This window comes from Cyprinus carpio, chromosome B1, assembly GCF_018340385.1.
Source record: "Cyprinus carpio isolate SPL01 chromosome B1, ASM1834038v1, whole genome shotgun sequence".
NCBI lineage: Eukaryota > Metazoa > Chordata > Actinopteri > Cypriniformes > Cyprinidae > Cyprinus > Cyprinus carpio.
In genome coordinates this window covers 27212063-27227928 of record NC_056597.1, presented here as the reverse complement: position 1 = coordinate 27227928, position 15866 = coordinate 27212063, and the positions used below count along the sequence as shown (strand labels likewise).

At 35.0% G+C, this 15866-nt stretch overlaps 1 protein-coding gene across 1 annotated transcript in view; it reads right to left on the bottom strand.

Annotated features, from left to right (window-relative positions):
• LOC109096893 (carcinoembryonic antigen-related cell adhesion molecule 5-like) overlaps positions 1-15866 on the bottom strand; it is a 121315-nt gene that overhangs the window by 25112 nt on the left and 80337 nt on the right. Inside the window, exons 4-7 of the mRNA XM_042715997.1 lie at positions 10290-10583; positions 9938-10183; positions 9681-9802; positions 9591-9609 (exon numbers count right to left, since the gene is read on the bottom strand). Of these exons, the coding sequence (XP_042571931.1) occupies positions 9591-9609; positions 9681-9802; positions 9938-10183; positions 10290-10583 (681 nt within the window). The remainder of the gene's footprint in view (positions 1-9590; positions 9610-9680; positions 9803-9937; positions 10184-10289; positions 10584-15866) is intronic.

Sequence of the window (15866 nt, the reverse complement as noted above, 5' to 3'; positions counted from 1 at the left end):
GCCATACTTGGCATCAAATCAGCACTTTTAACATTTTTTCCCATTATTTTTTTTCCCAGGATTCAAGAAAGGAATTGTCCATTGCAGTCAGCATACTTTGATTTATTTTGATCGTTGTGGTGGTGGTTATGCCATCCTTTTCCTTAAAAGGACGTTCTAATAAATGGTAAGACTCGCACAAATCTTTCAAACCTTTGAAACATTTCTTTATCGTGCTTACGTTTGCTCAAAACACAATATGTCCCAGAATTGGGTACGTGTCATTTGCAACCTTTATACTCCCAAATGCACATATTTTTCAGTGTGACATAGATATCAGCAAGAACAAAAAAAAAACAAAAATAGGGTGGCGGTTAAAGTTGGCTAAAAACACTGCCTAAATTCTTATTGGTATTGGTTAACATTATCAAGTAGCAGAGCTACATTACTGATGTCAGCAAGAAAACGTGACGCTCACTGAATGGTATTATAAAGTAAATTGGATCGATAATACACTACAACTGACTGAGTATGTCACTGTGTTCTTAAGGTTATCTTGCTGCTCGCCGTGAGAAAACAAATGATTTCCAGCGGTAAGTTGATTTTCTTGTGGAGAATCAATTTACTGCAGTCACAGACAAATAAAGCGATTATAGATGATAAACATCTGTTTAACTGAGCACTGGGACTGACCAATTCAGCATCTAGACCAGAGCTGACTGTTTTTACAATGACATTTTAAAAAATTAGACTATTTAAAAATGACATTTGTGAAGCAGATATGAACTGATTAAGATGATGTGTAGCCTCACACATAGGGGAACCATTTTCCCTTCAGCTGAAAAGAGGACAAGAGGATCTTTTGCCTTTTTGTTAGTCATTGCTCTAAATCCCAGCTTACGAAGAAACTGGAAGCTCCTAACCATCTGGGCCTTAGAACGGTGTCTGTGCTTTCGGACAGCTTCTGTCTCCTGGACCTCGTTGATGGTGGGAATGGTATCCTTTGTTTCTGAATACTATGGCTACAATGACTAAAGCATACTTAGTCATCAAGAGGAAAATGAGGAATCTCTTATGGCACCACGCAGGAGGTTTTACAGGCGTGGCTGATTGTTGTAGAAATTAATTACCTACTCAAATGTTATTATATTTCAAGCAAAACATAAACACATATAGACTGAAAGGGTATACATGGAACCAGCCAAAGAGATTGTGTTTCAGGGAATATGAACAGCAACACTTGCATATAAAAATCTCAAGCTTTAATCAATTTTAATCTCTGTTCTACATAGAAGACATTAGTTTTATTGTGTTAAAGGTTTGCCAGTGAAATAACTGTTCGAAAATATGTAAAACAGAGTTGCTTCCAAAGATTCACTCCAAGATTAATTGTAAAAAAAAGTTGATATCCACGAAACAGGTAGTCAGTTTGTAGTGTGCTAACAGGGGCGCAACCGCACAAATTGCTGAGGGGTATGCAAGAGATCAGTGTGGACGCCCCCTGAAAAACATACCAAAATAATAAAAAAAAAATACAGTACAACACATTTTTTTAAACACATCTAAGATTGTTGTTCACTTTTTTTAGCTTAGGCAATTTTGGAGAGGATGTCCATGTTTTTTTATTAATTCATTTGCCTGAATGTTAGTCATATTTTGTATATTTTTATACAAAATGAGAACACTGTAAAATTCACTTAAACAAACATGCATTTTTTTTCATTTTGGCTATAGAGATAATTAATTAATTAATTAATTAATTATTAAAAGAATTTGCCATGCTTAAATTGGAAGATTCAGCCACCTGGTGGGAAAATAAACCACTATTAAAATATTTCTTCACAATTATAGATGGCTTGCAGAGGATCGATTATTGTCTAATTCACCCAGTTCCACTTCAATAATCGATCGATATATATATATATATATAGATAGATTTTTTTTTTTTTTATTTTTTTTTTTTTTTTTTTTTCTCTCGCATTTTGCTTTTGGATTTACATTTAGACATTATAAAATCACTTTTATAACCTTTAAAAAACACTTAGCACTGTCTGCTAATGTAATGCACAGTTTATTAAAGCAGTTTATACAGCAGTTTGTATGAAAAACAAACAACAAAACAAAAAACGACACAGGTAAGGAATATCAACGCTGCTGTGCATTTACAGGATTTCAAAATGTATGACATTGTGGCCAGAACCACCAACGCTAAGTGCATTTTTAAATCCACTTTAATGTTATGGCAAGCCTTTGGATCATCACGCTTTTAATTGGTCATTTGCCCAAGTATGAACAGTTTAAAACTAGTATGTAGTGCTTTTTGCAGCGCAATATTTTACCGTATGGGGAAAAAGCGGTGTTATTTTCATCAGTACGGTGGTTACCAACGACAGAGATTAAATTAGTACGGTATAAGATCAACCATTTTATTGAATGAATTATGAAATGATTCAATTAATATGATTCGATCAAGAGAGAGAAAGAGAAGGAGAGAAGAAAGAGGATGAAGTGAGTGTTACCTGTGTCTGCGGGGCTCTCTCTCTACAAACAATTATTAATTACTTCAAAACATTGGTTACAGTCGTTGTAAGGAATATTATGTAACAACTACTGTTAGATCTAGGCTTTTGAGTAATGAATAATAAGGGGGAAGTGGTTGACAAGAAGTGTATGTGGATTCTATAGCATGCGTGTAAGATAAAACACTATATATAGAAACAAATTACTTTACCAATACTGTACTAAGGTCTCTACAATAGGGATATACATCAAACACAAAGTTATAAGACTTTATATACAGTATTTAATACACTTACTAGTATAGTTTTAAAAAACACTGTAGTATTTACTATATAAATTACTATAGTTTTTTTTTTTTGTTTTTTTTTTTTTTTTAATGTGGGATAGGCCACTGCCTGTAAAAGATCAACCGCATGCTTCCTTCAGTTTTGTTTCCTCACTATCCACTTGTTGGGCCGTGATTAGACGTGTTTTTGCGTTTTGAGAAAAATAAAGAAGAACAGATGAATAAAGTATAATTGAGACTATCACAAATTGTCACTTCGGCCGTTTTGATTGGTATCCTTGTTGTGTTCATCAACCACCGAAGCGATTACAGGTACGTTAATAATTGTGTTTGTCGAAGATGAGATGGTGTTCTGTTCTTGGCGATTCAAAAGCAGCTTTATAATTATAATAGTCAAATTAACTAATAAAAATGTTTGATTTGGTTTGTCAAACAAAGGCACCTGTAACTGCCCGGTTTGTTATTAAGTTAAACATATTGAATATGTAAATCAGAACAAATTGCAAATGAAAGACCCTTGGCACCCTGTCACTGAAAACCTGGTTTGAGATGATCTATTTCTTTATCGTATTTTACATGGATTTGAGTGGAGTTCCTGAGCCATGAGTAATTCCCCTGTGTTTGTGTGGGGTACACTCTTGTTTTCTCCTTTTGATAACGTTTATTGCGTAATAATACAGGGTGAATACTGTCTTTGTTAAGCTACATGTATATTCCATGTGGCTGTTTGAAATTCTTTGGTGAATATATATTTTTTCTTTTAATAAATATTTGCTCACAAAAAAAGTATAAATAACAAAATAGTCCAATGACTCCATGTGTATTTTGTTTAAATAGATCCACAAACTGTTTTGGTTATAGCCTGTTATTTGATTTATATTCCAATTCGTGTATCTAAACGTGACGGAACTTGGCAGCTGTGTCCTAATGTCCAAATTCATGTTAGTTTTAGGGTCTTATTGATATGATCGAAGTGAGGAAGTCACTTCCAGTATAGAAATTCACAATGCGAATAAGTTTGAGATTGTTGACTTCCATGTTTCATTCATTAGGTGAAGGAAGTGAAGAAAGCATGTGGGTGAAGCGGGTGTGTTTTCGTCGAACAGAATCGATCCTCCTGCCAGCCAGCATTATGTGGAAAAACAAGAAGAGAAACAGCAAGTGGAGGAGAGTTCTGGGGTAATGTGATGAATGGGAATGTTAATGGTTTTTCCATCACGAATCAGAGATTCAAAGACACACAACTCTGGATAAGGCGCCTGAGGAAAGCACTATACGTGATTTAAATGTTAAAGCATAGTGGAACTCTATACCCTCAACATCCACAGTAAAGAGCACGGAACAAGATTCACTTGGAAGTTTTGGGGTTGTGAGTGAATATTTGTCATGCTTATTTAGGGGCACATAGTAATTAGTGTACATCATTCAGTTTTTGAGCTAACTTTTCAGATTACAGGAAATAATCCCATTGGCAATTTTATAATATTTACACATTTCTAGAATAACACAGTACTACCATGGTACCTATCCTAACAAACCACGTATTATTCCAGATCAACCTTTAGGTATTGAAGTTTGTACCAAAGTAAAAAACATTATTTCTGAACAAATAACGTACCCCATGGTCACAAACTTTTTTCCGGGCTTGTAGGTAGTATTTTTCATTTCGATTTTATTTTCTTTGTGAACTGGATTGTCCGACTTTTCATTGTTTCTTTCATAGAGCGGGGCCCTAAACCTGTGATATAAAAACAACAGAAGTCTATAACCATGATGCTGGTATTTACTATGCGAGTACAGTGACAACGACATCTGGAAGAATTCTGCTGGAAAAACAATGAAGGGTATTAAAGTACATCTGAAAGGAGAGTTTATCCACCCAGTGAAACAAGGAAATCCTGATAATTCTACACAGGCACACTCGAGATGCAGTGAGTGAAGGACCAGTGATCCGGTATATGAGAGAGATCGTTTATGGTCGAGGACAGTAAAGAAACTCCGTACAACATAAATCTGTTTTACAAATGTTTTGTTTTTTTCTAAATTATGGCATATTAGTAATGCATATGGGTATTCCTAACCCACACGTCGGGTTGTGCAATTTGCCGTTTCTGATCCTGGGTTATCATCATCTTTTTCTCATTTAAAATTAAATTTTCGCGGTAAGCTTGCGTGTGCCATTCTGATATCATTCACTCAAAAACAAAAATTCTACCCATTTATGAACAACATAATCCCATGAAGTAATTCACATAAATTTATTAATAAAGGAAATGGATTGGTTATGATTTCATGTCACTGTTATTCTTGTTCTAAAAGATTATTGTGCTGCTTGCTGTAGAAGATCCAAGAGTTACAAAGAGTACGTTAAGTTAATTTCTTTTTGAAAATTCGAATCGACTGATGTTTTTATAGTTAATAAAATATAATAATACATACATAATTTTCCTTTAAGAAACGAACTGATATGTGCATGACAAGATGCTGCAATCAGGCCACACAGTTTGACTCATCATGAATACTCTGAAGCCCAACTGGAGCTCTTATGACTTTTTGTTTCTCTTTGGCATATCCATGTACAAAATTCAGATTCATACGGTGATGTTATACTAAGCTCAGGGACATTTTTGGTTCTGTTTGCCTAATTTGACCACTACTACTCAAATTCAAATGTTTGTACCTACAAAAGACAATGGAGAAATGAAAAACAAAAAATGGTTCATTTTAAAGAAAAAACTTTGAAACTACAAAATATGAGTGACTCCTTTTAAATAATCATTCTTTCAAATATTACAATAACACTTAAACAAACATTGACACTTTTGTCTAACCCCCAGTGTCGGGTAGGTTAGGGGACTGTCGGGGTTAGGTGTAGGTCATTTCATGACACATTCATACGAATTGCGCAATCGTGTAAAAAAGGTATGTTTTGTGCAAACATCTGTACGATTCGTACGATTAGCCCCTTGTCAACTATGTATGAAACGGACCGTGAGATCGGGGGGTTATTCAGGTTCTATTTCGGGTACCGCCTCTCTACAAACTTCCTTTCGTTGATGCCACTAGATACCAAAAGGTCCAGAAAAAAAAGATCTTCAAATAAAAAGCTATTAACAGGAGTTATTGCATTATAAAGTGAGCGAGTCAACAATTGTCCGTGTTGAATCTACAAGTGATTTTGAGTTTTCTTTGGCAAAAACACAGGCTTATAAAACACATTAGCACCGAATCCTCCTGTATATGTGGCCATCACGCACTTTCTTGATTCTTGATTAAATTTGTTTCATTTTTACATTTTTCTAGTAGTAATATACAAAATGGCATCAAAATGGGACCAAATTTCACATTGTTGTGTTTTTACAAATCAAGTTATTCTTTCAGGAGACACAGTCTCTACAAATTATAACATATATTGATCTATCCAGCAATCTCACACTGAGTATCATAAATCCTTCCGCTTTAATCATTAAATTATGGGCATCTGTATCCAGGGGTTAAAGCAAAAAAAAAAAAAAAACAATCTGGCCTGAATTTTTTCAGAGACGGGCCATGGAGAGCTTGCACATGCAAAGCATGCATGATTGTGGCAACTTAACATTGAAAGGCTCTATGCCAAAGTTATTGCGGTCTATTCAAACAGATTTTTTTTTTCATGTATATATGGTGACCTGAAGAATGAAAGCTACTGTATAGGCATCACTAGGAAAACTTATGAGGCTATATCATGCTTATTCACACACTAGAGGGGAAGTTGTGGCCTAGGGGTTATAGAGTTTGACTCCTAACCCGAGGTTGTGGTCGAGTTAGGGGCTGGCAATACCCGACTTGAGGGTGCCCTTGAGCAAGCATGCCAAAACCCCCAATGCCCCGGTGCCGCAGCATAAATGATACCCCGGCTACCGGGTGTGTGTTCCCTGCTGTGTGTGCACTTTTTGATGGGTTAAATGCAGGAAGCCACGAATTTCTGAATTTAGGGTTAACGATACTTGCTGTATGTCACATCACTTTCACTTCACTTAGAGGTTGTAAATACACAATAAGATACTTGGTTCCACTCTACCGAGACATTTTCAATAGAATATTTAAGCAATTTCAGTGACAAAATACCTGTCTTTAATTACAAAAAGTACCCCAATGCAGTAGTATTTGAAATATTTAACGAATCTAAGGGCTGTAACTGTAGATTATTTTGATCATCTGTATTATGTTATGCAATGAGTAATCTGATATTTTTTCGCTAACACAAATAGATTGAAGGCAAACCAGCGTTAGGTAAATAGAGTTATTTCTAAAAACTAACGATGAGGCCGTTAATAATTGGTTCAAATAAAATATCAAACAAGTAATACATGGTGTTATGAAACAACAATGTTTAAAATGATGTAATGTAAATAAACGGCTGCTGACATTTCACTTTACGGTGTTAAATCCAGTCATTTAAATTTGTGCTTAAATTAATAAAATCCCCAGGAGACGTGCTTTCACGTTTCACAATAGAAGATTCTATCAAAAACGGAGCAAAACGCTCATAAACCCTACCAGACGCGCGTTCATGCACTATCCACAGTGCCGCTGACGTTCTTAAATCACTATAACTTTTATTATAATGTCCATAATGCGATTATCAATCCCACAATGCGCTAGCCTTTCTGTGTGCGATTCTCGCCTTCCAAAAAACAGTCCAAAAACTACAATCCCGGACCACAACCCGCTGCAGTGATGCAAGGATGCTCTCTCTGACCACCCGCTCACCTCACCCTCTGTAGACACCAGAGGTGTCAAAATTTCACAGCTCTGAATAGCCACCGAGCTAGAGTGACGGATATTCCTGACCTACATGCAGTCCCTGGGCAGCTCAGAGTTGTAAACGATAAGGAGCCGCTTGGCAAAAACGCATCTTTAATGCTTGGGTGCTCAGCAGGAACCAAAAGCATATTACCCAGTGATGGAAAGCAGCAGAAAACGTGAAATGAAAATGGTTTTGTTTGAAAGAAGAGCTCTCATCTAAAAGATATTAACAGTTTTTGGCTGTTTCGGCTCCTGGACTGAAGCAGAAGTACAACTAGGACATGTGACACATATGAAAGTTTGCTCAGAGGTAACAAATTTCACATCATGATTCTATGGAGATCATTTGATCTGTGATGTCCACAAGAATTAATCTACAGTTGCGAAATTCCTGAGAATAGAGATTTTTTTTGTGATATATATTGAATGTTTTGTGAAAAATATCTAAGAATCACATTCTAGGAAAACATCTTTGCAAATAGTTAGGCGGAAATTTGTGTGTTGGCACGAATGCATTCTAAACGTAATTATTTTTTCCTGATTTAGTAATCATCTCTGTAAAGACAGACTCTAAGGTTTCAATGAACCCATATAGGGATGATACATATAAGCATAGCTCTATAAATGAAGCATAAACCATTTTTACACAATTTTGGACCCATTATCCGGGTCCGCAGATCTTAAATAGGGAAGTATGAAACTCAGGATGGTTAGTCGTAACAGATGTTTCTCTGTGTTTGGATCTGTTTGTGGTAGGAGCTGGAGCTTGAAGATCCTCAGCTGAACTCACTCAATCTGATAGATATCCTAGAAAAAGTGCAAAAAATGGCCATTCTTGCCATATTTCAATAATTTTAATAAACATTAAAAATGTTAAGGCGTCTTGTGTTACATTTTTTCTTAAACAAGTGGTTTTAGTTTAAGCATCTCATTTTGAAACTATATATATATCTAAAAGTATAAATGATAATCAAAATTTCCATTTGATTTCAATTATATGCTTGGCCATTTTTCCATTTTTATGCAGTTGAATTACTTTCATTTGCTTTCATCAACTCTAGAACCCCAGTTGGGAAACCCTATATTTCGACAGGAATTTTTTTTTTTTTTTTTTTTTCTGATGGCCAGTGCCAATATATTGGTGTGATCCTATATCCAGTATCTACCATATATATAATATCACACTATTTAATTTAAAGATAGGAAATAACACAAGCTGTAGTGAATTTTTACACAATATTTACTAAATTATAAATAATTTGCAAATGAATCAATATGAAACAATTACTATAATTAAACTTACTTTTCAAAGTGTGGGTTCTTAGAAAACCTGTTTTGGTGTTGATTGTTCTGTTAAATGACTCATTTAAAAACACATTACTGTAAACAGGATGTTAAGTGGAGCTTGATGAGATCTGTTAACTAAAATCTAATAGACTACAGGAACCTGTGGTAAAAGGCTTAGCATTTCCTGTTTAACTGCAGGTGAATTTTATTAAAATAATTATAATTAATTATATTTCTACAAGCTTTTTATTATTTTGGCTATTTACTTTTCCTTTTTTGTTTTTTAATTTTCTCTGTTTTTTCTTCACTTTTTATTATTATTAAAAAATGGTCACACATATATTGTTGCTCTTTTGTTGTTTTGATTGCTTCTTTTACCTAATTTTATAAGTCACTAAATAATAAAATGTAAATAGTAAATATAAAGGTAATTGCAACAAATAACCCATTTTCAGAAAGATTCCTTAGTGATTTAAAATTGTATTTTCCTGACCTATAACTTTTATAATTACTACTATAATTTAGCATTGGATAAAAAGAATCTGCTAAATGAATACAAGTTTCCTGATTTGACATTTTAATACACTAATGACTGTGGAGGATTGTGGTGTGAATTTTAAAGCTAAACAAGAACAGCGACAGGCTTCATAGTTTGATCAGTTTCCCTTTTGTTGAAAAATGCAAATGCTCATACTGTATAATTTCAGAGGTGATGAAGACATCGTCTTACCTTTTTGGTGCTGTGTTGGCTACAGCTTCGACATACACAGATGATTAGAAAACACATAGCCAGCAGCAGCAGAAGGGCTCCTGAACATGCCAAAATGCCCACCATTACCCAGAAATCAAAGCCAAAGAATGTACGGGGACCTGGCCCACTTTCAACTGTAGGACCTGAGCCACTTTCAACTGTAGGACCTGGGTCACCTTTACCTGTAGGACCTGCAAGACAAGAATAAACGTTATGAAATCAGTAACAAACAAGTTGATCATTTATCTATTTTAAGCTGTTAGAAATCCTAAAAACTGAAACAAACTCATTGAAGAATGAGAAGCATGTAAAAAATAATGACTTACATGACACTGTAACGCTGTTACTTTGCTCGTTGCTCACAGGATTTCTTACACTACATGAATATGGTTTATTCTCCTGAATGTGAGCAGATGTCAAGAGCAGTTTTGGGTTGTTTTTATTCTGGATGATATTTTCTTCTTTATACCAGGATACAGTCAGATCTGGACGGTCTGTAAAGTCACAGGTGAGTGTAGAGATCCCATCTGTACAGTTGATGTTCACTGTCAGAGTAGGTATGGGAGCCTTTGCTGTGAAAGAAACATGGTGGTTATATCATACTACTGAAACTACAATAGAAATGTACAGTCTTATTTTGTTATTATGGTGGAAGGGTTTAAATATTTGTCCTCTTACCATAAACTGTAATTTCCTTTTCTCCAGCATCAATCTCTGTACCGTCGCTATTATAAACATTGTATTTATATTTGCCGCTGTTCTTCAGACTAACACTTTCAAATGTTAATGATCCATCTTCTTCCATTGTTAGACCTGGAGTGCTTTTCTTGATCTTCCCATTTTTCCACTGAATCAAGGCATCACTAGAGAGATGGACCCATATGATCTCATTAGATTTGTCAGTGTTTTTTGTTTTCAGCTCAAAGGTGCAGGACGTTCCCTCTAGTAGATCTGTTTTACATATCTCTGCAACTTTAAGAAAATGCATTTATATTAGCATTTATTTCAGATTTCTCAGGGTTGGTTTCTTTTTAAAAGCCAATTTCTGATTAGACATTAACCTTAGACAAAACTGCTGAACTCAGTTAAATATTCTGTTCTGCCATTATTGACCATAAAAATGATACGGTTGATTTAAAGCAACACAATGTAGTTTTTCGAACTTAAAGGGGTCATATGATGTGATTTAAATTTTTCCTTTCTCTTTGGAGTGTTACAAGCTCTTGGTGAATAAAGAAGATCTGTAAAGTTGTAAAGATTAAAGTCTCAAATCCAAAGAGATATTCTTTATAAAAGTTAAGAGTCAACCACGCCCTCCTAAAACGGCTCATTCTAACATGCCCCCACATGTCTACGTCACTGTGTGGGAAAATTTGCATAACGCCGCCCAAATGTTCAAGCCGTAACTTTTATTCTCGCTGTAGTATTGTTGTTGCCGCGCTGCCATGTTGTGGAGATGCTGTGTTTCATTGTGATAGCGAAACTACTTTGTTTGGTCTTCCAAAAGAGGATGATATTCCTTTCATCATGCCTAGAGCTGATCCGTGCTGGTCACTGAGGAAAAACATCAACTTCGTGCTGTGGATCGCCGGATCCGCTTTCACCATGGATGGAGCGGCCGCTTCTTCGTTGTATTTGCTTGCCGCACAGTTCTCGAGACCACAGCCAATCACTCAAGCTTGCTGTGTGTTTCGTTGCGAAAGTGAAACTACTTTGTTTGGCCTTTGTCTTAACCGTCCGTGGCTTGTGTACTGCAAACACATACAAGCTTCATCACTGTGCCTTTCATGAGACTCTGTTCCCCTTTCGGGCTTGAATTGATGTTAAAACTAAGGACATTATTAACTGTCTTTATTAAATGTATTTTAAAAGATGAAGCTCGTGTTTATGGAAAGGGGCATTACAAGTTGTGGCCTAGTGGTTAGAGAGTTTGATTCCTAACCCTAAGGTTGTGGATTTGAGTCTCGGGCCGGCAATACCATGACTGAGGTGCCTTTGAGCAAGACACCGAACCCCCCACTGCTCTCCGGGCGCCGCAGCATAAATGGCTGTCCACTGTCCCGGGTGTGTGTTCAATGCTGTGTGTGTGCACTTTGGATGGGTTAAATGCAGAGCGGGAATTCTGAGTATGGGTCACCATACTTGGCTGTATGTCACGTCACTTTCACTTTTTTTTTTTACATTTCTGACAAGTGCTTGCGGTGATGGGCCAATCACAACGCACTGTTTCAGTTGGCCAATCAAACAAAACATACTCCTATTAAGAAGGATCTTCTTAGAAAAAAACAACACCTATAGAGATAGATCATACATAGACAAACAACAATGTAAAGTACATTAAAAAAAAAATAATGTGTTTTTTGAACATTAAAGCATGTCAACATATTCTGTTACACCAAATACACAAAATAATGATCTTTAAAAAAAGCATCATATGACCCCTTTAATACACACTGACTCCTACAACAACAGGGCCTGTGAGCACACTGTATGGGATAAGTTGTCACAAATGGGGACCAGGCTTTTTATCAGAATATAAATAGTAGAAATATTATGAAACCATAAAATAAATAAATAAATAAATAAAATTTCAATTAAAAATAAACAATTGTTATGACCAATAGGAATTTAAAAAAATGTGTAATATTACAAAATATTGTTCCTGACCTGACATTTATATATATATATATATATAAACTGTTCTGAAAATGGAGTACAATGTTTGAGTTCAAATCTGCCTTTAAATTTGTGTTCACCTATTTATCCAGCATATAAATTCTATAAATATAAAAAAATACAGTTTTGAACTAGATGTTTAAAACCAACAAACTAGTGCTTGATTGAATTAGCAAATAAGACTTTTCAGTAAAAACATACTGAGATACGGATTCTCTGTCAGACAGCTAAAAAACAAGTGGTTTCAAAAGGTCTTCGTGTCAGTGCTTTAGAAAAAAAATAAAAATAAAAGGTTTCCCGTCAGAACCATTTTTTTTTCTTAATATGAAGAACATTTTAATAATCTAAAGAATCGTTCCCCACTATGTATTTGTAGAATGCAAAGGTTAAACGTTCATCTGGTTTCCCTATATATCACACTCTCTAAAAATACCCGTTTCCACACAAAAATTCGAAAATAAAACTTGCGCAAAAAATTAAAATCGCACAAAACATTTTCCATCCATCCAACGAGCCAAAGATAACAAAATCGTAACTTCCTGATTAACTGGCACTATACTGTACATCACCAAGAAAAGTAGAAGAAGCTACCGAATATAATCATTTTCCTATATAATAAATTACTTCAGAACGAGCAGACGAAACACAATAAATACGATTATTGCTTTCGGAGGTGGATGCTGCTATTTGGAAGTTTTTACTGTCCATAGCGCAAAGTCACATTAATTTTTTTTGTTTTTCTATGCGCTTGGAGGAATTTATTCGCAAAATGCATTTCCATCTCACATTATTCGCATGAACCCTTTTCGCACTAGTCAAAATCCACCTCAAGCGAGCGTAAAAACTTTTTTGCTGAATTAAACCCTTTTTAATCGAAATTTATTGTTCTGATGCGATACTTTAAAATGTGCATAAAAGCAGGGTGATGGAAACCCAGTCTTCTAGTAAAGGTGGATGTGCACAAACTCTAAATGCAGCAGTTTGCATGTAAGATTTGCGAAACGGGCTGTTTTAGTTCAGTTCATTAAAATATCTACACAAAATGAAACCATAACTTACCAGTGAGTGCAGTAGTGAAGCCAAAGAGGAATACAAATACGAGACTGTATTGGCAGCTCATTGCTCTTCTGAAAACAGCAAATGTTCCAGAACCTTTTCAAAATCCGCTCGACGAGACAGAAAATAACTTCCGTTCACATATAGAAAACAGAACAGAAAGTTTGCATTCAGAGAGCTGTCGGTTATGCATGCAGAATCATCAACTAAAGATGTCAGCGATTATCAGACCAAACTAAATAAAGGCTGCAAACTCTTGATGCAGTGAGATTCACAGCTGACACTGTTCTCACACACAGTCTTGGGCTACTTTAAAACTGTTTCCGCGGGATGTTTTTCATGTCGGCGGGTTGAAGCGACCCCAATAACGTAATATTTAACCCTGGAATGCAACTTGTACCAGGGGAACCACACCTAAAAATGTTTTTACTGGGGGATCGCCACTGAAAAGCGTTTTGGCTAGTTTTGGACTAGTTTTGAGTAGCAATTGGGCGGTTTTTGCTGTGAAAACCTGGCAACCCTGCACGTCAGTTTTGCACGCAGTGAATATAGTCCTGAGCTAATGGTAAGAATGTGTCATGTATCTGGGTTCCTGCGTAGGCTATGTAGGTGTGAAAGGAAATGAAGAGGAGCAAAACAATCTCTCAAATCTCAAAGAACAGATATGCAGGTTAGTAAAGCTGAGGCCAAGACTATAAAAAAGGTACATACACAAAGTCTATGGCAGGAATACTGCGATATTTATGATACAGGAAGACTATATATCTATATATATATATATATATATTTTTATTATATTATATATATATATATATATTTTTTTTTTTTATTTTTTTTTTTTTTTTTTTTTTTCAAAGTTAGTGTAGGAAGAGAAATGGGTAAAAATCGGAGGGAAGAAACAGTCATTACACGTCTCAGAATAAAACATACAGGGCTCAATAAGACTCTGCATTTAATAGGTAAACACACAAATGGTTTATGTATACATTGTAACCAACCTGAACCAGTAAAACATATAATAATAGAATGCCATGCACATGAAAATAAGAGAATAATATTAAAATAAGCATTAGAAAAATGTAAACTTAAATTTACTTTGGAAAATATACTTGGAACAGCACTAAGGAAAACATATGTACACTTAATTTTATATCTGAAAGAGATACGAAACATAGATATATAATAAAATTATATATATAATATAATTAGATATATAATAAAATTATATATATATAATAAAATTATAATTGTAATAATATGATAATGGCGAATCAGATTTGGCAACTCTCCAGTGTCTGTTTGTGTTTGCACTGTCTGGAGAGCATCGACAGACATACTCTATCTGTTGATTTCTCAAACACCTCTGATTGCGATCCTCTCGTAACAAACAGTGTACACACAATATAAATGAGATTCACTGCACAGTGTACTGTATGGAGCTTCTTGGTTATAATGGAGACCAACACGATGCTTGCGGTTTCTGTTTGTGTCTTGGGTGTGTAAAAGACATTCTGAGAAATACTGATAAAAGTGCATTAACGTGTCCTTCATATAACAAAAATGTTTCTACAAATGTTGCCATTGGTTGCAATCTGCTTTGTGTTCATCTCCACAGATACTTTCAGGCAAGGGTTTTTATTTTTATTTATTTATTCATTTTTATTTTTATTTTTATTTTTTGGATTTTTTTGGCAATTACAGGGATCATTTATCCCTGTTTATCAATTTAAGTTATCTCTGTTTATCAGTTTGCACTGGTTACCAATAGCTGCTCGCATAAAATTCAAGGGATTGATGTTTGCTTACAAAACCACCACTGGCTCTGCACACCTTTACTTAAATTCATTACTTCAGAGTTATGTGCCTCTAGAAGCTTCCATTCTGCAAGTGAATGTTGCTTGATTGTCCATCCCAAAGAAGCACAAAATCACTTTCACAGACTTTTACATGAACTGTTCCCTCCTGGTGGAATGACCTGCCCAACTCAATCCCAAAAAGTCCTTAGCCATCTTCAAGAATCGGCTAAAAACACATCTCTTCCATCTTTATTTGACCCTCAAAAAAAAAAAACCTCTCTATTCTAATCCTATTCTTAAAAAAAAAAAAAAAAAAAAAAAAACACTTTTAGAGTTGCACTATTCATTTATTGCTTGTTTTCTTAAAAAAAAAAACTAGCATTAGCTTTTCTAATCTTTTTGTGTTCTATCTGGCTTCGTTTTATTTATTATACAATTAACAAAAGCAAAAAAGGCCTTTAACACTAGCTTGCTCTATTATTTTTCTATTCTGTTTTTCTTTTTATTTATTATATAATAAAAAAAAAAAAAATTCTATGTGTACTGCATTAAGCTAACTGAGACTTATTATAGCACTTGCGTATCATTGCTCTTTTGTTGATTTTGGGTTGGCTTTTCACTCAACTTCACCTCTATCCTTCCACACTAGATTTTTTATTCCCAGGGATAACATATGTTCTGCTCTACACCTAGGTATTTAAGAAAGAGGTCCCAAATCCTCTAAAAC